The 25,481-nt window shown below is 37.7% G+C and overlaps 2 protein-coding genes across 4 annotated transcripts; one reads left to right on the forward strand and one right to left on the reverse strand.

The window, feature by feature from the left end:
* Positions 1 to 954: 954 nt before the first annotated feature.
* On the reverse strand, positions 955 to 11,033 carry LOC123513137 (26S proteasome non-ATPase regulatory subunit 8-like). The gene is made up of 6 exons (XM_045270042.1): positions 10,876 to 11,033; positions 4,784 to 4,856; positions 4,310 to 4,412; positions 2,432 to 2,624; positions 2,100 to 2,297; positions 955 to 1,657 (listed from the first exon to the last, which is right to left on the reverse strand). The coding sequence occupies exons 1-6, from the start codon at positions 10,999 to 11,001 to the stop codon at positions 1,535 to 1,537; spliced, it is 816 nt and encodes a 271-aa protein (XP_045125977.1). The 5' UTR covers positions 11,002 to 11,033; the 3' UTR covers positions 955 to 1,534.
* A 304-nt stretch (positions 11,034 to 11,337) lies between these two features.
* LOC123513135 (glucose-fructose oxidoreductase domain-containing protein 1-like) lies at positions 11,338 to 22,944 on the forward strand. 3 transcript variants are annotated; one of them, XM_045270036.1, is made up of 5 exons: positions 11,338 to 11,650; positions 18,492 to 18,656; positions 18,886 to 19,023; positions 19,690 to 20,496; positions 22,921 to 22,944. In XM_045270036.1, exons 2-5 carry the CDS (start codon positions 18,495 to 18,497, stop codon positions 22,927 to 22,929), a joined length of 1,116 nt encoding a protein of 371 aa, XP_045125971.1. In that variant the 5' UTR covers positions 11,338 to 11,650; positions 18,492 to 18,494; the 3' UTR covers positions 22,930 to 22,944. The 3 variants fall into 3 exon arrangements, with proteins under 3 accessions (XP_045125971.1, XP_045125969.1, XP_045125968.1); XM_045270034.1 differs by lacking the exon at positions 22,921 to 22,944 and adding an exon at positions 22,721 to 22,895; XM_045270033.1 differs by lacking the exon at positions 22,921 to 22,944 and having other exon boundaries at positions 19,690 to 22,895.
* The last annotated feature ends 2,537 nt before the right edge of the window (positions 22,945 to 25,481 follow it).

The raw sequence follows: 25,481 nt of genomic DNA on the forward strand, positions 1-25,481 counted from the left end.
TATTTTCAAGTTCTCGTTCTAGCCACACTCAAAAATACCATGGTGCTTTGTCCCTGCTACTTGTAATGTTTCCTAACAAAGGTTTCTATATCATTAAGATTCTAGACCTCAACATACCCAATAGGTAAGTAATGATCCCGCATCCCTCACCCACTTCCAAGTTCCAACCAAAACTACTAACACTAGGCTAGTAGTAGGCTCACTGCTCAATAAAGTCATGTTGTCATTACGTAACTCACGTAACACCAGCTGATCAAGAGGCGCAATTTTCAACAGAATTTTTTGTATGTTTTCTCTTATTCTTTTACTAGGTTACTTGTTTATTTATTCCTTTTTCCGTTTTGTCACTAAAAGTAGTCTTTATTAAAATGTCTACATAATCCGTCCCCGGAAAAATGATTTGGTTTAAGATATATATATATATATATATATATATATATATATATATATATATATATATATATATATATTTTTTTTTTTTTTTTTTTTTTGTAGTGTGTATCCTAAGCGTTTCCAGCATTTTTTTTTTTCCAATATCGGTCATTTCTATTCCATAGATAAATCATAATTGATATCTATTTATCCATACAAATAATTACCTTAAGCTCCCTGATATTTATGGAGATAATGAAAATTATTCTATGAACTAATCACGTGATAGTAAGCTTTGAACAAACCTTTAAACCATTCTCAGTATCTTACATCATTTTCTACAAAATTATACTAAACTTCAAACTGCTCCCAGTCCATACCAGTCATCTCTTCTATAACTTCCTACATGTTCTGATGCAGTTCTATTAATATATTAATCTGCAACAAAACTTTTCATGAAATCTTTCTCATCAATACCTTTAGAATTTCATCATCTCACCTCTATTTCCTAATATGCTGTTGTCAATCATCTCTCTCATTCAACAATAGTAATACATGATAAAGGATAATTATGTTGATGCAAAAATTTTCTGGATTTATTACAAACTGGAGGTTGGCAAAGGTGTAACTAGAAACACAAAAACTCCAACACAACAGATGAAAAACAGCAATTCTGCACCACAAACCTTTCTTCAAGTGTTGTTAAATGTTAGTGGTACTGCTCAATGTATTTCTTAAAGATAAATCTCAACTAGATATTAGAAGAATACAATATTCTAGGAAGTGAAGGCAGAACTCGAGTGCAAGGTAGCACCCCACTTCACTGACACTGATTATGAAGGGGGGACACAGAAACACATCAATGCAATTACTTTTCATCCTGAGTCCACAGAGCTGTTGTTACATGTAATTTCATGTCTATATATAAATACATACTATATATAAAGTATGTGCTTGACAGTGTAGGTGTCATTTACCTAGTAGTATGTGTGTGTGTACAATTGTGTATGCATTATTATCAATATATAGGCATGTCCTTGCATGTATGTGTGTGTGTGTGTGTGTGTGTGTGTGTGTGTGTGTGTGTGTGTGTGTGTGTGTGTGTGTGTGTGTGTGTGTGTGTGTGTGTGTGTGTGTGTGCTGCATGTTTGTTGCCTAAGCCCTACACAATTTGTTCCATCTCTCGTGCATAGTTGATCATCTGATGGGCCAGCTCACGAGAGGGGATCCCGTCTTCACTCTTACGCACCTCCTTCTTGAAGTGGAGGTAGCCGTCTGGACCAACCTGACCACAAATAGAGAAAGGAGAGATATTAGCAGTGTTCTTGCTGAAGGCTCTGCATCACTTAAAAGAAAAATAATCACTCTCCTATTACAATGAAATATATTAGTAATACCCAACATTTTCTCTCTCTGTCTTCTTACATGAATATGACAGGCTAAGGCAAAACAGGGAATAACTCTTTATGTTCTGAATTATAAAATCTTTCACTCAAACGAGCAGTGTCGATAGAGAGATAAAAAAAATAAAGCATTGAAATAAGCATTGTTTGATCATAAACAGTATAACATACCACACACAAAATTAACCAAACATCACTTTCTTAAACATTAAAGCACAGATAAAACATGAAGACTTCATCTACAAATAATAATTTTTAACAAGAGAAGAAACCCTAAAATCTCTTCTGTTCATAGTGAATACCTATGGGATTGCAAACACTCACCTGCCAGCTGCGTGTCTCACAGTATTTAAGGATCTCCTTGGTGTTAGAAAGATACAGCATTTTGCCAATGTCCTCAGGGCGGATGCGATCGTAGGCATTCTCCACACAGTCAGCAATGTCCTCCCGGATGGTGGAGAGCAGCTCCTCAATGAAGAACTTGTAACCTTCAGCTGGCACCTCTCCCTTGGCCAAATAGATCTGGAGGAAAGGGAATTACCTCAATGAAAAGTCTACAGTAGAAGAGTTGAACAATAGTCACTAATACATAAAACTACTGGACACTCTTATGACAGTTATTTTTCCATAAGCTATTCTTCCTTTCCCTCACACACCTTATTGTACGCTCCCTCCATCAAGTACTGCTCCATGGCCACTGGGTGTCTGATGTACACATTGTCAGTGATGGCAGGTGCTGGCAGGTGCTCCAAGGTGGTGTGGAACTCCCCAACCTTGTTCTGGGCCAGCAGGCACAGCAAGTCCAACCCCAACAACTCATACATGTAGGGTGATTCTGTTAGCTGCTCTCTGAAGGGACACAATAAAATTAATAAGTTAGCCATTTCCATTACATACATAATTGTCTACATGCTAAATTACATACTTGTATCCATCTACCTACATCTGGATACTCTCAAATTTCCTAATTTCTTTTCTAGCTTATTCCAAAGGCATAATGCTAACCTGAATATCACAAAAGTTGGGGTATTGAAAACACTGGGAAACACTTATTCAATTCAGAAAGCATAGCCTAGGCCTATATGAGTGTGTGTGTTTTGTCATCACATCCAGCACAATTTGACAGTGTGGCAGTTGTTACGGCCCGCCCGTAACATACTCCACTACCCTCACCTCCTCCGTTTGCTACCTCGTTAGCCACCTCTCCACTTCCCCTCCATGTCACTGTCTCATGAACCCTCCACGTCACCGTCTCATGAAGCCCCGCTACTGTCCCGAAGTTGGATTCACGTGGCCCCATTCGACTCAAGCGGAAGTGTTAAGCGAGCTCTCTGATTTCTGGAAGTCAGTCGAGGTCAAGGCCTCAACCAGTGAACACACCGCCTCTTGGACTACCATGGGATCCACCTCACCCAGCACTTCACCACTGCGACACCTCATAAGTATCACTTCTCCTCGTCCCGTTTTTTCCACATTGCCTCCATAAAGGATTAGTATTATTGTTAGGTATTGTTAAGTTGGGTTTTCTATTGTTATATTTATTGGTGTGTTATATATATATATATATATATATATATATATATATATATATATATATATATATATATATATATATATATGTGTATGTCAGTTTCATGTGTTTTGTTATTGTTATTAAATAGCTTCTCAAGTGCCCCCTTTGCATATCCTCACCAGTTAAACCTGCAGTTTTTTTTTTTTATTGTTATTGTTCACCGGCTCCCCGATGCCAATCTTATCCATTTAACCGGTGAACTTAACACAGTGCAATGCCATCATATCTAAATATGAGCAAGTGTTTGTATTTTGTCATCATATCTGACATGGTGCAGCAGTATAGGCACCATCACATCTAAAACTGTAAGTGTGTATATTTTATTAACCCATCAGTAAAATCCAGGGGTGCAGCACCATCACATCTAAAATCATAGCTGCGTGTGTGTTTTGTCCTCACACTGGCATGTTGAGGCAGTGCAGCACGATCATATCTGCTACACTACAACTATGAGTGTGTTTGTTTCATACTCCCATCAGCACAAAGCAGCTGTGCAGTGCAATCACATCTAAAAATCCTGAGTGTTTTGTTCTCACATCTGATGTGATGAGGCAGTGCACCACCATCACATCCCTCACAATAGCAAGACACTTCTCACTCGTCAGTATTTTTTCACAATGTGATGGAGCCCTCACTAGCTCTTCTCTCCTCCTCTCTCCCATGCAAGACAGTGTGACTCTCCCCCTCTCTCACATGCAAGCCATTGTGACTATATAGTATTGCAATTTATCCATATAAAGAACATGTATATTCTGATTTGTGAATTATACATGGAAATGCATATATAATACATAGCATATCATTCAACTATATATGCTGCAAATAGTAGGAATGTGTGACCCATATGCGACAAAAGTAAAAATGTAAAACTGAACGTAACAATGCAGAAAAGTTATAATGGTAATTAAGGATCTAACATGAAACTCAACAACCATGAAATGTTGGTACATCCACCCCTTACCTGTAGTCCATGTAGTATATCTTGAGCATGGCAACATATCGCTCAAAGGAAGGGATGTCCTTGTTGGCTATGCTCCATAGGGCACCAATTTCGAGTGTGTTTCCTGCAAAAATGGTTGAAATACATATACATATACATATATATATATATATATATATATATATATATATATATATATATATATAAACCTCATACCTACAATGAAATATACACTCCCATTAACATAATACATACTTTAACAACATAATACATCAACTGATATAATTCATAGATATTTTTAATCACTCATGATTTGTTGACTTCCAAAGATTAATGTTATTCAAATGTGCAAACATTTACAGTTTTGAACCAGACAATCAAATATGAACTTGACAAACTAAAATCATCTTCACCAGAAACAAATATACATAAAATTTATGGCAGTGTCCAACTCAGCAGTCTTATATATTGTACAAATAAGAATAATTGACTTACTAGCCACAAGCAACTCCTCCTTGGATACTTTATTGCCCACAGATGGCAGAAACTGCAGCTTGGTCAGTTCCACCTGGAAATGACAGGACAGGTGTTAGACAACTCATAGCTTCTAAAAATGCAACACATTCACTTAGGGACAATGCTGGGCTGCTGCAATAATATTTCTGGACTCAGTATCAAACTGACTAATATACTACTGTATTTGCTAAATCCTATCTTCCAGCTCCCCAGATTGGCCAAATCATCAAAGCCTATAGATATAACCAGTAGTACAGCCATGAATATTAAATTTTCCAGCATTAATAGTTTTCTGAAAAACATTTTAAATGTGTAATGCATTTGTATATTACCAATTGCCATTTACCTACATGCAACAATATCACATACATTATCCTCTAACTACTTATTCTGGTTCCAGCTGCCTCTTCTTTTTCTTCTTTGTCCTTGGGATCCTTGAACAAACACCATCCAATTCAGCATTCAAATATCATGTTGTGTTCAGCACTGACATTCTCTTCACTAAAACATGGCAGTTCAAACACTACAACCATAAGCCAGTTATAAAATGTTGTAATAGTTACAGATTTTTCATATCATAAGAACATAAGAAAAGAGGGAAGCTGCAAGAGGCCACCAGGCCTATACGAGGCAGTCCCAGTGTGCTTAATCTACCTAATTCCATCTATCTTCCCCATCCATGAATTTATCTAACCTTCTTTTAAAGCTCCCTATTGACTCAGCCCTGACTACACGCCCACTGAGACTGTTCCACTCATCAACCACTCTGTTTGAAAACCAGTTCCTTCCCATTTCCTTCCTAAACCTGAATTTTTCAAGTTTAAACCCATTATTTCTGGTTCTGTCTCCACTACTGATCCTAAGAACTACATTCATGTCCCCTTTGTTAAAACCCTTATACCACTTAAATACTTCTATCAAGTCTCCTCTTAACCTACGTCTCTAAGGAATGCAGACTAAGTTTTTCAGTCTCTCTTCATAGGAATATCCTTCATTCCCTGTATCCTTTTAGTCATCCTCCTTTGCACTGACTCCAATTGAGCTATGTCCTTCCTGTAATGTGGGGACCAGAATTGTACCACATAGTCAAGATGTGGCCTGACTAGCACCAAGTATAATTTTAGTATTACTTCAGGACTCCTGCTTTTAACACTTCTAAAGATGAAACCTAATACTCTATTCGCCTTATTTCTGGCCTCGATACATTGCTTCCTTATACCGAGATCAGAGCTAACTATGACTCTTAAATCTTTCTCATACTTGGAACTTCCTAGTGCCACATTATCTATTGTGTACCTATTGTTTGGATTATCTCTACCCACGCTCAGCACCCTGCACTTGTTAATATTGAACTGCATTAGCCATCTATCTGTTCATTCTTTCAACCTATCCAAGTCAGCCTGCAAATTCTTGGCATCCAAATCGGATCTAATTAATCTACCTATCTTGGTGTCATCCGCAAATTTACTGATATCACTATTAATTCCACTATCCAAGTTGTTGATATATACTAGAAATAAAAATGGCCCTAAAATATCAGGTTTCTCAAATACAATAAACAGAAATAAAGCAGGAGCACTCTTAAAAGAATCAAGATACATATATTAGAATAATGACACTTTATAAATATATAAAAAAGAGTAAAAGAAAAATTGTGGATAATCAATTGTCTCATCCGGGAAACAAAGGCATCACATTCCACATGGATGATGCAGAATTTTGATAATTTGAGGGTCAAGCTATTACTCATATGTAAACTGAACTTTCTTTTTAACCTGAAAAATCAATAATTCTGCAGTAATCAATAATGATCTTGCTTCTACTGACCTAGAATTAACTCCCAGAAGGCCCACACCTGGGCCACACGATGAGCGACAAACCAAAGTCAAAATTAACAAAAGAAACAGAAGATAAGCTACAACAGAATTTTTTTCTTTACACAAGAAAACAAGAAAAGTTTTTGTCTTAGTTCACCTTCTGTTCCTATTGATTTCACTGTGCGGCCCAGGTGCAACACTTCCAGGAATCAATTCTAGGTCAGGAGAAGCAAGGTCATTATTGATTATTGCAGAGTTTATTGGTTTTTCAGATTAAAAGGAAAGTTCTGTATACATATTAGTGATACCATTAGGGGAAATCTGCTCAAGAGCAACAAAAGCAACTAAACAAAAAAGGCCCACTTAGATGCCATTCCCCGAACAGGTCCAAGACGGTTAACCAAAAGAATGGGATAAATGTCTTGAAACCTCCCTCTTAAATAAATTCAGGTCATGGAAAGATGTAGGTAGGGTAGGAGTTGGCAAGCATTTCAATGTAGGGACAACATTAAAAAAAGTTCACAATCATATAGGGCCACATAGCATATTAACCATAAACTAATATTTAAAAGACAAATGAAAAGGCTTTAAAGAAAAAGGCACCCTCCCATGCAAACACACACCTGCAGGAAGAAAAAAAAAAAATGCTCACAATATCTTGATTTGGTAAATTTGCAGTTTGAGCCAATACACCTTATCTTAAATTTCTTTTTCCCTAAGTCTAACAAGCTTGGGGACCTCCTGAGAAAGCGGGATTTTTGGGTGGGGAAAGCAAAAATGAGGCAATTTGGGTGGTGTCCGAAAAAATCTAAGGAAAAAATACACTTTTTTTTTTTAGAAAAAAAAAAAAGGTGACAATCACAAAATGGCACCAATCGCTATCTGTGTAGTTTTCATTGTTCGCCAGCTGGTTTAATTCACAAGTTGGTCCTGCCTATCATGCAGAACTGTCGCTCTTGTGGAAGCCCTATTAAAAAAATATATATACAGATATTCATGCCTACATACCTCATAATATAAACGTTTGGTTATTTGTGTCTGATTGAATATGACATAAAAATATGCAAATATATGTTCCTAATGGTGCAAAGTATGGATGTACCAGTGTCCCATAAAAATATTTTTTGCAAGTCTAATAGTACATATATACCTTATCACAAAATTGTCAGAGTTTCTGCATAGGATAATGCTCCACTCAAAAAGCGTAGAGCAAATATCACTGAGTAGCATTTATAAAAAAAACAATTTTCGGAGTCTGTGCCGAAATAACCTGGCCAACATTACCGAAACCGAATTTTCCTAACTGAATCACAACAAGCGAACTTGGTATGCCTTTTGATCTCAGAAAGTTTCTCAGAGTTGGCACTGTCCATTTTCTAAGTTCATCCTCACTAATATCCATAGTATTATCCATAGTGAAGTCGTTGTGTAGCGAGTGTGGCGATGGCTCTTAACACGCTAGATTTGTTTACGTTTCGATAAAACAATCTCGGTGCATGTTAGACAATATCCTCTATACTGTTAATTTCTTAAGACTATTAATTGTTGTGATTTTCTGTATGAATATAATTCATATTAATTTTTATGGAAAGAAAAAGGCATTAAAACTACGCTTTACCTATTAATGATCTTTTCTATTTTTTGTCCCAGAAATGGAGATGGTAAAGAAGAGCGCTCGATAGATATATAAACATTTCCACTTTTTTAGCTTATATGCCACGAGTACATTCTTAGAAAGATTATAACTATTTTATTAAACCATTTAATATTTACAAAACGTGCAGAAAAGTACGTTCCAGTTGACCAACTTGCTGTGAAATAATTAACTTATCTGGCGGTTGAAGGCACCTACATAGCAAATCGCGATCGGTCCCATTCATGAGTACTTTTCACTGAAATTATCCTAACCTAACATAATAACCTCTCCCCTCTCCCCCCCCAACAAGTTTGGGGGACTGTGGGGAATCGGGGGTTTTGGGAGGGAACCAAAAGAGGCGAGATATGGCGATCCAAAAAATCTAAGGACAAAAACCTAACGTAACGTAACCTAACCTAACCGGGGGGGAGGGGGGGCACAGCCTGCCCCGGATCCCCCCTACAACACTAACCTAACCTACCGTACCCTTGCTTTGGGGCAGCTTCCCTCCCCCCACACCGGTTCTCTCATAGCTTCACACAATATAACCTACCTCTACCAATACCCCTCCTCACAATACCTTAACGAAAGGATAAAGGTCCTGGCTGGTCCTCTTCTCGATTATACACTGACTTACATCGCAGGAGCGATGATTTCCCAGTTATCAAATTCGCAACCTTTACAACTAGTGTCACTGGTGCCATGACTGAACTGCACACACAGATGTCTGTGCACCTGTCTGCCCAGCTGTGCCCCACCTATGAATACATATAGCAAATTCCCATTGGCGCAGCTCATGCTGTTAAGAGGTGGTGGCACGTCATTGGACAAAAGAACTATAGACACAATAAGAATCCTATTCACCAGTTACCCACAAACCCCAGCTAGAAACACATGCAAGTCAGTGTACTGCTCATTTCCGAGTGTGATGGAGCTCCGTGGCTCGCCGCAGCTTGCTGAACTTATAGAAAACTCACCGAACACACCACATTTGAAGGCTTGTGTACGACACACTAAGGCCGAGCACTCACCAAAACTCTCACTGATGGTAAACACATTACATATACTGCACTGTGCTGTACGTATTATACAGATCGGTGTGGTGCAGTGATTCTAGAGAAGAACCCGCCAAACACCGCACATTTGAAGGCTTGTGCTGAAGTTATTACTAATTTCCGATAGGGTAAAATGGGGTTAGAAATGCTCGTAGAAGTGTGATGTTGACTGTGAGAATGTGTATAGTTACGTGTGGTGTATTGGTTGAAACTGCAATAATACCCTTGATTTTGATAAATATATATCATTTGTCATTGTTTAACTTTCTCCTTCAAATTTACTAACACTTATTGGGCCACATAAATTCCTTTGGTGGGACACATGCAATCCGTGAGCCATAGTCTGCCCACACCTAAGGTAGAAGGTTCCAGAGTTTACCTGAGGAAGGGTTTGAATGAGTGAGAGTAATGGTTAATTCTTGCATTAGAGAGGTGGGCAGAATAAGGGCGAAAGAAAGAAGATGGTCTACTGCAGCGAGGCCACAGGAGGGGGGGAGACATGAATGCAAAATCAGAAGAGCAGTTAGCACTTAGGATTGAATAAAGATTGGATAGGGTAGGTTTAGTATGTGGTATAGAATGTGGATTAGAACGTAGACACAAGACACAATTACATGCTGTAGGCTAGGATGAGGATTATCTATGTAGGTTTGGCCAAAAAATTTGAATTTAGAATAAAATATAGATGAGGTCTTGGATTAAAGTGAACGAAACAAGACTTAAAACCAAGAAAAGCGACGGGATACAAACAGGAAAGGGCGAAAGGGTCTGGCTAAGGACAAATAAACTAGACAAAGCTAGATACAAACACAAAGTTAACCTTACTTGTGCTTAACTCCATGAGAGGGTTATCCCGGCTGCCTTATTCTCTCGCAACAAACACACGCACCCTAAATAAATCTTTTTTTTTTTTTTTTTTTTACGTAGGGAAGAGGGCCAGCCAAGGGCAAAAAAAAAAGAAAGTTAGAAAAAAGCCCACGAGCGCTGGCTCTCCAAAGAGTACAAAAAGTGCCAAAACCGTCAGCCAGAATTAGGGGAGCAAATGCCTCGATACCTCCCTCTTAAAAGAAGACAAGTTGTAAGAATTTGGAAATACAGATGCAGGGAGGGAGTTCCAGAGTTTATCAGTGAAAGGGATGAATGATTGAGCGTACTGGTTAACTCTTGCATTAGAGAGTTGGACAGAATAGGGATGAGAGGAAGAAGAAAGCCTTGTGCAGCGTTGCCGCAGGAGGAGGGGAGGCATGCAGTTAGCAAGATCAGTAGAACAGTTACCATGAAAATAGCGATAAAATATAGAAAGATTGCAACATTTCGGCGGTGAGAAAGAGACTGAAGACAGTTAGTCAGAGGAGGGGAGTTGATGAGACGAAGAGCTTTCGATTCCACCCTATCAAGCAAAGCTGTGTGACTGGAACCCCCCCAAACATGCGAAGAGTACTCCATACAGGGACGGATAAGGCCCTTATACAGAGTAAGCAGTTGGAGGGGCGAGAAAAACTGGAAGTTTGGAACACGCACACACTTTTCAGTATTTCTTCCCTTCCAAACCTCAATATTTACCTTTATGTCAGCCAGGTACTTCCCACAAGTCTGCAGGTTCCTGTTTTTCTTCCCCCATTCTTTCTTGAGCTCCTCGTAAGCCAGCACCACAGCCCGCACAGCTTGCTCTCTCGCTCGCCCCGCCATGACTCGACTGCCTTCCTTTTGGTCCGTCTCTCTCTCTGAAGGGTCATGTCATCCTCTGTACTGCTTTCACGGTTTATCTCAGTTTTATGCAAGTTTTTATTATGTAGAAATATAGAAATATTAATTTATTGTCATGTATGTAGCAATATGTGGGTTATCTTAATATGTGGAGGTATAGTGTATGGTTTTGTTTTATACTTATTTCTCCTGTAATCCATTTTTGTTTACGTAGCTACATGAAATGATATGACGTTAATTGCAAACAGATAATATAAATATAATCTTAGGTAACATATCGACCATCTTTTATTATTGGTTTACTTTGTTAAATATAATGGTTTTATAACAGCGTCATCCCCATTCGCTTTGCTGTGTCTTCACTGGCTTGGGTTTGTTTATCTGATTGTCAGCTGTGACTGTGAGTGAACCAGACATCGAGGACAACACAACACTAGAGGTTGTGTCAAAATGCACCGCTCCTGTCACGCCCTTGTTGGGGATTACCGTTCCTTCACAAGATAGACTCGCCGAGAGACATTTGAACAGATCACCCTATATTTGTGACAGAAGAAGCGAGGAATACATTCACTGAATGACTGTTTCTTGCTTGGGGCCTCATCAGCTCTACTGACACACATACCATTACCACGTACGTATAGGAATAAACAGTGAGGGACTATGGAATGAACTTCATCCTACTAATTTCCAGGCATAGGGTTTATTTCCTGGTAAACTCACGTTTTTTTTTTTTTTTTATTAATTATAATGTACTTACACATTTGAAAGGATCAGTAATGAAATTAAGTAATTTACGAATTTAGAAGTAGTTTAACCTAATCCTTAAATTAAAATGTAGGCATTATGGAAATAACTTTAAGCTTATAATTTTGAGACTAGATTTATTTTTCATTGTAATCACTCTGTAAGATAACCAGTGAAATTTAAGTATATTAATGACTTGAATTGATATAAAGCTAACCTAACATCCTTCAGATGCAAATGCTGATGTTATCTCAACATTATTTGAAAAATGCTAATATTATTTCTAGAGCTAGGTGCAACTTTGACTTTGTGACTGCTACTTGATCTGGTGTGACTGTAACTTTGTGACTATTTGTGACTCCTTCCTGCAACTTTCAACTTTTTTTTCCAAATCCAACTCTGCCAAATTACAAAGTAAACTTAAGTATGATAACAGAAATATGCTTTTATAAGGCATAGAAGCATTTATTTATTACTTTTTTTTGTTCTTTCTATTTAGTTAAAACACACCTTAAACTAATATCTACAGGTCTTCCTTCTCCTACTCCATATTCTCCTGGCCTATTGTCTCCACTATGAGGTCTAATTTCTTTTAAATAAGTTGTCTTTGTTCCTGTTCCAAGTTGTGAAATATATTAGCAGTGTAACTTTGCTCAACTAGACCTACTTTTTGTAAACATTGGCAACTCTGCAATTCATTACCACAATACCCAGCTCTGGTTATTTCAAGGTCCAAAACAAGTCAATATGAGTCTTATTTTGTAGTTCCACTCACTTGGGCTACTTGTTCTTATGAAGCTATCATATGTTTTATTTGATTTTTTTACATGGAACCTCTTTTGGAAAACTTGTGGCACTCAGATCACAATCTCATTTCTGTATTGTCCTATTTCTCCAACCCCTCCTCAAATTGGGAGGACCTGAGGAGGTATTATGGTGATTTTCTCAGGAATGATTACATAACATAACATAACATAAATAATAGGATAACAAAGGGCCACCAGGGCCCATCTAGGTTATCCTGTATCAGTCGCACAGCGACCTCATCATCAGTACTTAAAGATACACTTACAAGTACACAATACATTATATACTAATTCTAAATATTTGGCCCATTAACAGGGCTAAGTCATGCAGCGAATTCCTCTACAATCTGTGATCCCCATACATGGGAATCATGTCTTGTTTAACTATAGTAGATTTCTTATAAAAACTATCATGCAGCGCTATACATAATTATAAATCTAATAAATTGAAGTGCTTATCTAATCTGTTCTTAAACATTGTCAAACTAGTGCTATTTACAACCCTCTCTGGCAATGCATTCCAGAAGTCTATCACCCTATGACTAAAGAAATATTTTCTTCTATCTAACCTGCAGCCTTGCTTTCTAATCTTCCTGCCATGATTTCTAGTCCTACTTCCCTCCTCTAAGGTAAAGAAAGATCTCGCATCTATGTAGTTTGTATCTGAGAACATTTTAAATAACTCTATCATATCCCCTCTTATACATCTCCTCTCAAATGAAAACATGTTTAATTCCTTTAATCTATCTCTATACTCCAGGCGCTTTAATGCTGGTATCATCCTAGTTGCTCTTCTCTGAACTGCTTCTAACATGTTGATATCCTGCTACTGTTTCTGTGTCAGAGACCCATCTCTTTGTGCTGAACACATAACAGAAGTAATAGTGTCTGGCATGGAGGTGTACATTCCTCATTCTTTCTCTCAACCTAAACCTTCTAAACCTTGGTTTAACACAGCCTGTTCTCGTGCTGTACATGATAGAGAGGTTGCCCACAAAAGGTACTTGAGCCTTCCATCTCCTGAACCTCATGCACTTTATATTTCTGCCCAGAATCATGCCAAGTCTGTTTTTCAACTTGCCAAACATTTCTTCATAAACAGAAAATGTCAAAATCTTTCAAACTCTAGCTCCCCTCGTGACTTCTGGCATCTGGCCAAAACATCTCCAATAACTTTACTTCATCATCTTTCCCTCCTTTATATCATCCTGATGGCACCACTGCCATCTCTACTTCATCATCTTTCCCTCCTTTATATCATCCTGATGGCACCACTGCCATCTCTTCTGTTTCTAAAGCTGAACTCTTCTATCAAACCTTTGCTAACAACTCCACCTTGGATGATTCTGGTTTTGTTCCTTCATCTCCTCCTCCCTCTGACTGTTTCATGTCTTCAATCAAAATTCTTCGTAATGATGTTTTCCATGTCCATGCTGGCCTGAACCTTCGGAAAGCTTATGGTCCTGATGGGGTCCCTCCTATTGTTCTCAAAAACTGTGCTTCTTTGCTTGCACCTTGCGTGGCCAAACTCTTTCAACTATGCCTATCAACTTATATCTTTCCTTTTTGCTGGAAGTTTGCCTACATTCAGCCTGTTCCTAAAAAGGGTGACCATTCTAATCCCTCAAACTACCATCCTATAGCTTTAATCTCTTGCTTGTCTAAAGTTTTTTTTATCTATTCTCAATAGGAAGATTCTCAAACATCTGTCACTTCACAATCTTCTATCTGATTGCCAATATGGCTGCCATCAAGTTCACTTTATTGGTGATCTTCTGGCTTTCCTTACTAAGTCTTTGCTGTCACATTAGACATATCAAAAGCATTTGATAGAGTCTGCCACAAAGCTTTCATTTCAAAACTGCCCTTCTACGGTTTCCATCTTTCCCTCTGCAACTTTATCTCAAGTTTCCTTTCTAACCATTCTATTGCAGCAGTGGTAAAATGCCACTGTTCTTCTCCTAAATGTATTAATAGTGGTGTTCCTCAGGGTTCTGTCCTATCACCCACTCTCTTTTTATTATTTATTAATGACCTTAACCCTATCCACTCCTACGCTAACACTACCCTACATCTTTCCACGCCCTTTCAGAGATGACCAACCCTTCAGGAAGTCAACAGATCATGCAAGGATGCCACAGAACACTTGACTTCTGATCGTTCTAAGATTTCTGATTGGGGCAGAGAAAACTTAGTAGTATTCAATGTCTCAAAAACTCAATTCCTCCATCTATCAATTTGACACAACTTTCTAGACAACTATCCCCTCTTCTTAAATGACACTCAACTGTTTCTTCCACACTGAATATCCTCAGTCTGTCCTTTACTCATAATCTTAACTGGAAGCTTCACATCTCATATCTTGCTAAAATAGCTTCTACGAAGTTAGACGTTCTGCACCGTCTCTCTCCCCTCCAGCTGCCAACTGCTAACTCTGTACAAGGGCCTTATCCGTCCTTGTATGGAGTACTCTTCGCATGTTTGGGAGGGTTCCACTCGCATAGTTTTATTAGATAGGATGGAATCAAAACCTTTTCATCTGATCAACTCCCCTCCTCTGACTGACTATCTTCAGCATCTTTCTCACTGCTGGAATGTTATATCTTTTCCAATCTTTTATCGCCATTTTTATGCTAACTGCTCTACTAATCTTGCTAACTGCACGCCTTTCCTCTTCCTGCTGCCTTGCTTCACAAGGTTTTCTTCTTCCACTCATCCCTATTCTGTCCATCTCTCTAATACAACAGTTAACCAGTACTCTCAATCATTCATACCTTTCACTAGTAAACTCTGGAACTCCCTGCCTGCTTCTGTATTTCTATCTTCCTGCGACTTGACTTCTTTTAGTATTAAAGATATTTGTTCCTATCTTTTGGCTGATTCCTCTAAAATCTTTTAGGGAAATTATATTTTCATTGGGCTTTTTTTTTTTTTATATATATATATATATATATATATATATATATATATATATATATATATATATATATATATATATATATATATATATATATATATATATATATATATATATATATATATATATATATATATATATATATATATATATATATATATATATATATATATATATATATATATATATATATATATATATATATATATATATATATATATATATATATATATATATATATATATATATATATATATTTTTTTTTTTTTTTTTTTTTTTTCCTTGGCAGGTCTTCTTGCATAGAAAAAGAAAAAAAAAACAGGCTGTTTGTTTCCCCTCATTCTTTTTTCCCCTAGGCCAGTGGCTCTCATATAAAACAAAAAGATATTCTTACCTGGTTGGCTAGTCTATTAATCTGGCCAGTCAAGCAAGTAGTAGTAATTGCTTGTGAGAACTCACAGATACAAGTAGAGTGCATTAATGATAACAGTGGTATTGCATAGTTTCTGTATTATGAATATTCTGAAACTCCCTACCTGCTTCTGTACTTTCCATCTTTCAATGACCTGAGCTGATTTAAGAGGGAGGTCTCAAGACATTTATCCCATTCTTTTGGCTAACTCTCTCTCAAACCTGCACGGGGACTGGCACATTTTTGTTTCATAAGTTTTGTTGTCCTTGCTCAGTATTCCCCTCATACATGAAAGAAAATAAATAAAAAATTATCCTCAATGTTATTTTAGTTAGTGATCACTTTAAGCTCACAGTGTGGATGATTTTGTATGTAGAGCAACAACAGCACATATAACAGTCTTTTGACATATTATTTTTATTTCTGTGAATTGTGCTTACTGGCCATTCACTGATATTGAAAATAAGACTACTATTATTGGTAGATTTATTTTTTGTCATGAAATTACCAATGGTGACAGTGGTGTGGCACATATTTAATTTTAGTATTAAACTAACCAAATATCACAAACTCAACCCTGAGCAGAAGGGCTCAGCCATCCTCATACCCCACACTATAACTTTCATGCACTTAGAACTTAGACCAGTTTTGTAACATATGGACATTAACATGTAGCTGTATAGAATGACATAATGTGTTTTTTATGCAATAATAATCTAGGCCAGGTTATGTGGTATATATCATAAGTTAGTGAGACATATATTATCAGATAATTCACAGAGACTGATCTGGAAACTTGAAATGGTAGGAGGAGTGCATGGCAGTTTACTAAAATGGATGGAAGACTTTTTGGTAGGAAGAGAAATGAGAACAATAATTAAGGACAGACCATCAGAATGGGGATTGGTGGAGAGTGGAGTTCCACAGGGATCAGTGTTGGCACCAGTAATGTTCGCAGTCTACATAAATGACATGGTGGATGGGGTGTCCAGTTATGTGAGCCTATTTGCAGACGATGCAAAATTGTTACGAAAAGTGAGATGTGACAAAGATTGCGAACTACTCCAGGAAGACTTGGACAGAATATGGAAATGGAGCTGTACATGGCAAATGGAGTTCAACACGACAAAATGCAAGAAAATAGAGTTTGGCAAGAGTGAAAGAAGAATCAGGAGTATGTACAAGATAGGAAATGAAGACATAAAACCAGTCATGAAGAAAAAGACCTTGGGGTGACAATTACCAATGACCTATCGCCAGAGAGACATATAAACAAAATAATTGGAGAAGTATTGAACTTATTGAGGAACATAAGAGTGGCGTTCGTATATCTAGATGAAGAAATGATGAAGAAAATAATTACTGCAATGATAAGACCGAGGCTTGAATATGCAACAATACAGTGGGCTCGAACTTAAAGAAACACATAAGGAAACTAGAGAAAGTACAGAGGGCTGCAACGAAAATGGTGCCTGACTTAAGAGATTTGACTTATGAAGACAGACTGAAAAGAATGCAACTTCCAACCCTGGAAAACAGAAGAGAAAGGGAGACCTGATAGCAATATACAGAGTGATGATTGGCATGGAAAAATGGATAGGGAAGATCTGTGTATGTGGAATGGAAGAATGTCGAGAGGGCATGGGAAAAAACTAAAATGGCCACTTATAGGAGAGATGTGAAAAATATAGCTTCCCTCATAGAAGGGTGGAAGCATGGAATAGTTTAGACGTGGAAGTGGTCAACGCAAGGAATATTCATGATTTTAAGAAAAAGCTGGACATTAATAGATATGGAGACGGGACAACACGAGCATAGCTCTTTTCCCGTATGTTACAATTAGGTAAATACAATTAGGTAAATACACACACACACACACACACACACACACACACACACACACACACACACACACACACACACACACACACACACACACACACACACTCACTTGTCATTGATTAAGCGCTTAGCCAGCGATGATGCAACAAGTAGCAAGCGTTTATCTCGTGATATCTGATTGTCTGGTAATGTTTGCCTCAATTATTCAGATTCTGTATTGCTATCAAATACTATACAGTTAGATATCATAGCATATAGATAAATATTTCATGTCTTTTACAATTGAATTTAGGTAGGAAATTAGTATAAGTGAGTTGTGCCAGCCCTCCCTGCTTTATTCAGAGACCACACCAGTGCTGATGTGTAAGTGATGTGTTAGTTTATATGTTCACAATAATTTTATACAAGTATATTTTATGTACTGCTTTAAAAAATTACTACCACATAAATAAACATATCTTTATGAACAGTTCAATGTATATATGTATACACTAGTTTACCTATTAAGACTAGACTACTGAGAATTTGAAACTGAGCTCCTATAAAGACTTCCAAAAATTCAATATCTGTTTTTTTATTCTCTCTCTCTCTCTCTCTCTCTCTCTCTCTCTCTCTCTCTCTCTCTCTCTCTCTCTCTCTCTCTCTCTCTCTCTCTCTCTCTCTCTCTCTCTCTCTCTCTCTGTCTTCACTATGCATTCCAATCCTCAGTGCTGTACCCTCACAAAAACATTTACTCTTTGTGTGTCCATAGAGGATGCTGCCCGGGATAGGTGTATTCGGGACAGGAGACATTGTGAGGGCCCTGGTGCCTTTCCTTCGAGCCAAGGGCTTCAGAGTGGAGGCTGTGTGGGGCCGCACACTGGAAGCTGCAGAAAATGTGGCCACTGAGCTAAACATCCCTTTCCACACCAATAAAGTAATGACTAGATTTGATATGACTTAACTAATATTCATAGTTTGGCTATTAATGATTTAATTTTAGCATGTACTTTTTATGACATTGCTTAAATTTATTCACTTCAGAGTTTTTTTTTTTATTTATTTTTTTTTTTAAGGAAGAATAGTAATCATCCATCCATAAGTACTAGAAATATATGCATGCAAAAATTATTACAGTTAGTAACATTGTGGTGGTGGTGGTGTAGGTGGATGATGTGTTGCTGAGGAAGGATGTGGACCTGGTGTTCATCATTTGCCAGCCAGACCTTCATGCCCAGATAGCAGTGAAGGCACTGGGTATTGGCAAGCATGTGTTGTGTGATCGTCCTGCTGGCCTCTGTCAGGTGAGGGGAACACTGAGACTTACTTGCACTGGTTAAAGTTAAGTCTTATCTCATGAAGATTTAGTGCCTCACACAAAATCAAAATTTCATTTTATCTTCTAGCAGTACAGTTTTATTTGTTAATGATGTGGAGTGTGACTTTTACTTTTTTATCATTTCACATACCATACATACTACACTAAATGATCATGGTGTCATTACACAGACCCTGTTTAGGTTGCTGAACATCACAGGTGTCTTAGAGTCTTGCCCTTCTGTAATTGCTGTTGAGCCAAATAGATCTTTTGGACTCTTCTAGATTAGGTATATTAATAAGATTACTTTTGTTATTTTATTTCAGGATTTATGTGCTACATTTTTCTGTTGACCAAATGTTTTCATTCAGTAAAACCTCATCATTTTATATTATAACTTAATAGATTATTACATCCTGATAAAATTTAGTAGTAGTAATCCATACGGAGATACTTATACGCATGAGGTTTATTTCACAGCTGAGAGACAACTGCACTCCTATTTGAAATGAATACCAACATGCATATTTGTTTATTTTGCATTCCTAGTATATTGATACTATATCAAGCTATAGCTATATTTGACTGCATCCTTAAATCTCACATTGAGATGCATTTTTTACCTCACGCTAAGGCAGAGCACTACTTACAGCTGGAGGTGTTGAAGATGGTCCATGCAGCACAGTACTACCCATCCCTCATCTCAGTGATCTCCCATGGCCTGCGCTTCCTCCCGGCCTTCATGCAGATGAAGCGGCACCTGGAGGCAGGCTACGTCGGGGCAGTAAATGTGTGCGATGTGCGGGTGCACTGTGGCAGCATGATTGGGAGCCAGTTTGACTGGATGTGCAGCCACTTAATGGGGGGTGGCATTTTGACCATGGTTGGCAGCCACATTATCGATGCTGTGTCCTTTGTGACAGGGCAGCGGGCAACACGTGTGCATGGCATGATGCGCACCTTCACCAAGAGCACCGAGAAGATCAACGGCATCCGTTGGATTGACAGTGATGATTTCTGCAGTTTTCAGATGATTCTTGATGGTGGAGCATGTGTCACTGCCACGCTCAACAGCCACGTGGCAGGTGGGTTTGTACAAGAGGTGGTGGTGTGTGGGAGCTGTGGCCGCCTGGCTGTGCGTGGTGCTAGTCTCTATGGTCAGACGCACACCGATGAGAGAGAGCAACTCCTGCATGATGGCAGTGCTGACGACCTGACCCATCTTGCCAACCGCAATGACAATAGCAGTGCTCGGGTCAACTCCCTGCTGCCTCAACCTTATCTGCAGGGACTGTTCCGTCTGGTTGGGGCCCTCAAGGAGGCATTTGCCACAGGGGATGGGGAGCACGGCTGGCTCAAGGAACCAGTTTCCAGTGCTGCCACCTTCGAGGATGGCCAATATGTGCAGGCAGTGATTGATGCAGTGAAGCTGTCGTCTGCCAGCCGCCAGTGGGAGCAGGTAACTGTGGCCAGTGATGAGAACGAGCTCAATCCTCTCATGACACGTCTCAACTTGCCCAATATTAACATGAGCTCTCTGGATGCCCTCTCTCAGGCTCCCACTAACAGGCCTCAGCCAGCCCCCACCCAACGCAAGACCACTGCCACCTCTGAGTCTCATCTCCCCTGGAGCTTTGCTACCAAACACTAGGCGGGAGATTCTTGCTTCTGGCTGCCGGGGACGTGCATTATGTAGCCTTGTGATATTCTTGGTATTCTCATTAATCCATAAGCTTATACAGAATGTGGTAATGTTGTGGCCAGTGGGATGTAGTTGTCTGTGGTGTCCAATGCTGCTCCTTGTAAAAGCTTTATATAAATGCATGACTTTTAAAGTAATGATAAACACTGGGAATATGATAGAAAATTTTAAAATTTTATTTGTAATGTAGAAATCCAATTATCTTATATAATTAACTGTTCATTAATTATCATTTATTGATAGCTATAGCTACAAATCTATGTAGAAGTTTGTCATTGTCCTTTATTAAGAAAAAATATACTGTACATTTAAGATGTGACCACTGAGGTCGTATTTTTCCAAGGGGCAGACAAGTGTGCACCAGGTTTATGTTGCTGGTGCATTATTCTAAAGTACTTAATGTTCAATATAATAACTCATAGCTTTAACTCTGTAAATAGTAGACGGAAATATTTTATCAGCTAAATTAATATGAGCCTCATAAGAATGCATGACAAAAAAAAAAAAAAAAGCTTTTAAGGATAGTTTTCTAAAAAACTGTTGGGAAATCTTTTTATCTTCCTTTTACTAACAAAATTTATAGCATAATATTCCAACCAGATCTTGATGTATAAAGTATGACTATGGTACATACTGTATTTCTATTCTTCCCTGTGGCTTAGGAAAGGTACCTTCTGTGTATCATGGCAGAGAAGAGGATAATCCTGAGGTTGGTGTAACTCTTTATCATTTAAAGCAACTTAGTGAGAGAAGATCAAACTTTTGGAACAATCAGTATAATACATCATCAATCTGTGTATTACCCTTCACTATCCAGAAAGGTTTTTTGTTGCCTCGTATTATATTCAGACACGGTCATGGCTTGTCATGCTTTGTTTGAGTGTAGCATGAAGTGTAGTTATTATATTGTCATAATAATGCATTCTTATTGAAGTTATTCATGACTTTAGAATGAGGCAGAAGCATACTTCTTATTGACTGTAGTTACATTTAAATTGCTAGAGTACTGATGCTGTATAGTGATCATGTCATATTTAGTGACATCTCTGTAGTCCTACCTAAGTTACTGAAGTAATGATGCTGTGTAGCAATCATTTAGTTCTGTTGCACATTTCATGGTGTTGTGTAGTCTATAAGTACTTATATTCTGACACCACAACTAACATTCAAATGATACATGTAGGTATTTTGTATCTACCATTATACAGTGGTCTGTGGTGATGAAAGGAAATGCAAAATAGAGTAGAAGTACCAAATTGCTCATACATTTTCTGAAGCTGTCCTCTACAGAATGTAAAACTTAAACACTTTGGGAAGACATGAAGCAAAACACATGAGTAATGAAGTACTTCTGCTTCATTCCATGATTCCTTTCAGCAACATATTTCACTTCCCTATTTCACTTCTACTATTATGTCTCCTGTGCTTGTAAAGTGTGGTTCTCCTTACAGGTTTATGCCAGCAACAGTTCCAGGGTGGACTGGCTCATCACCAATAACTGATGCCCTATACATATACTGTATTTCATTTGACATTATTCTCTCTCTCTCTCTCTCTCTCTCTCTCTCTCTCTCTCTCTCTCTCTCTCTCTCTCTCTCTCTCTCTCTCTCTCTCTCTCTCTCTCTCTCTCTCTCTCTCTCTCTCTCTCTCTCTCTCATAGAAGCCATATACTTGACTAAATAATCGCAATCCTTTCATGAAGTCAGAGTCATCCATCAGCATAGAGATTAAGACATTGGTACACTTTATAGGGATTAGCTGTCAGATTGTTCATAAACTGCAATTTTTATGTATTGAATTATATAGGCCAGTTAGTGTTCATTATTACAGTGGATATTTCATACATTCAAGCAATCCATGTCATTTTACTCACAAGATCAAATCCTTTACACTTAGATACAAACATTATTTTCATTTTTGTTACAGGCTTTCAGTTATTTTTTTTAGCATTCACTTATTTCTCTTATTTTTTTCATTTCAGATTGTGCTTGAGAAAGTTTAGAAAAGAAGTGTGTGTGTGTGTGTGTGTGTGTGTGTGTGTGTGTGTGTGTGTGTGCGCGCGCGCGCCTATATATCATTCTGTCCACCAACCATGATTATCTTCCCTTAAGATTACATATATTTTTGTACTGGTAATAAAATCAGTCTAATCAAGAGAAGTTCTTTTTCTCTAAACTTTAGATAGTGTGATGAAAGAAAAGAAACCACTGCTGGCTGCCAGGAAATGACATAAAAGTAGAGACCAAGGAAGAACCTCCTTGTCTTATGGTTTCATCTCAGCACTAGCGAGATACTACTGTAGATGCTACATGATTAACACCTCTGTAGGATAACTAGGTATTTAAATCAACATGATAAGATTCTCCCAAAGCTTATATGCAGACTCACTAAACTCCTTGAGAGAAATTTACTACACTACAGGATCACTTTACTTATATGTAAAAGCTAATGACTAATCATCATCATCTTTTTATTTATATGTCCTTATTTTTCATGCATGAGAACATATATTTGGGTGCTTGGGGCAGAAGGTACCCTGTCATACACTTCTTCAGATTTTATTTTTAGGATGAGTTTTATCTAATCCACAGTAAATTAACTGATGAGATTTGTATTTGTGGAGGAAAAAGAGTGACAAGAAGAGAAAAAAGAGTAACTGGATGTGCTTTAAGTCCTGGGAGTGGTGACTGATAGGACAAATTGAATATGTCATAATGTGCAGCAAAGTGTTACACATACACATCAAGAAAACAAATCTATATCAACAAAGAAGTAGGGAAAAGTAAAAGAGATTAACCTTTCCCCTCCTTTGCAATCCCTGGTTATTCTCTTACTCTGCCTCCCTCAATGTAATCCATTCCAACTATCTTCTTTCCAGAAGCACTTTCTATCAATGCCTATGAAGAAGAATCTTAAATTGTATGGAAGTTATTTCAGTTCCAATCCCCTAAAACATTCTCTATTACTTCTTCCCTTCTGCTGTACAATAGTGTGTTAACTGTACATTTTATCTTCCACCATATTATCACATATCTTGCAGTTACATCCATAGTTCATGCATTATTATTGTTATTTGATTTGGTGTATGTTTTCTTTTATGGAATTGGTTATCCTAATAATGAGTTCACTGGGCACTATTGTCTACATTCACACGTACTCAATTACTCAGTTAGTCTTCCATCCTATGATACGTGGATAGCAAGGTTACAACTCCACTTCCATCACACACTTTTCACATCTAGGTGAATGAGTGAATGGTTCCAGCTTGGAAGATGATTTGTCCCTTTTCAGGTCATGATATAATCTTTGGACTTCTTGGTCTGATGTAGCCATTCGTATATCCTCAAAAATGTTTAAATCCCAAGGTGCTGAGAAAACAAGGGATGCAGTACAGTAAACATTTGTGTTTGTTATGAGCAGTCAGATACATTTGAATCATGAATGCAGTACCTAACTGGGTATTTAGATAGTTAAAGGAAAGTATTCCTGTTCTTTGAGTGATATTACAATGCTAAATTTGTTATAAAAGTTGCATGTGCATTCATCCTTTCTAGTTTCAGGGATAAAAATTTATAATACCTGTCAGATTAGCATGTAGTCAGTACTTACCACTGGTCAATAGCTGACTTATTTGGAATGAGGTAAGAGTATTTTGGGTTTTGTTCTTCACAGATAAATTGTTTTCTGGATATTACATGTATGTACAGGGACCACAGTATCCAGGATGTTACTGTAGATTATCTGCCCCTGTTAATAATGCAGCAGACACTGTAAAGGTTTCATTGAGTCTTGCTGATAACCTCACCAGTCAGTGGTGAACCTGTCCTGAGTGTTGTATTCCTGGCACCAGGACAAAGAACTGAATGACACATGTTATTTATAATTCTTAAGGGTGTGAAAGATGTTTGTAGCAAAACTAATTAATATCACAAACAAACAGTGAAAAATTAATCTAAGAGAGTGGTGAATGTGACCAGGGAGCACATAAGGCAGCTTCCTTTATGATTCACCCATTCCTATAGCAGAGCACATCTCAGCAGTGTCTGTAACATTAGTTGACAACACTACTGCTGCCACTTAGACAAGCTTTATCATGTAGCCACTCACCACAAAGAAATTTGCAAAAATGCTTTAGGAAGGAAGTTCACAAAGTAAAGGTGTAATGGAGGTGTTAATAGTTAACATTATAGATAGAAAACTCAATCTCTAATGAATTCATGGATTTAATTTGTTTTCTATTGGAGGTTAAATTATGGAGCTTACCTTTGTAATACTTCTCTCAATGTATGATTTAATGTACCACTGTCCAAATGGTCTAGCTGTCAGCCTGAATGCACCCACACAGTAAGTGCACCATTCCTTACGGACCACAGCCCCAATGCACCACCTAAAGGCTCCTTGATAGTCTACACTATACCAATTAGCTAAAAGTGTGACTACTGCATACTGGTATTTTAGAAACTGTTCACAAAAAGTTTATTTTTAAATGGCTAAGAAAGTTTAGGTTAACTTGTCTTATTTACGGATTGATTGCATATATCAGTATAATGAGATATGCAGCTACATGTGTATATATAGTTATGTTTGTATGTGCGATCATTTCCTTTTTTTTTTCTTTTATCTCTTTCTAATTGACTGTCTTACATATGTACTCGAAAGAAAAACAATTTTTATTTAAGATACATCTTTATTTTCTTTTTCTCTGAAAGATGTCAGTTTAGTATTTAAGTAAAAGTAAAATC

The sequence above is a fragment of the Portunus trituberculatus genome, chromosome 35, assembly GCF_017591435.1.
Source record: "Portunus trituberculatus isolate SZX2019 chromosome 35, ASM1759143v1, whole genome shotgun sequence".
Taxonomy (NCBI): Eukaryota; Metazoa; Arthropoda; class Malacostraca; order Decapoda; family Portunidae; genus Portunus; species Portunus trituberculatus.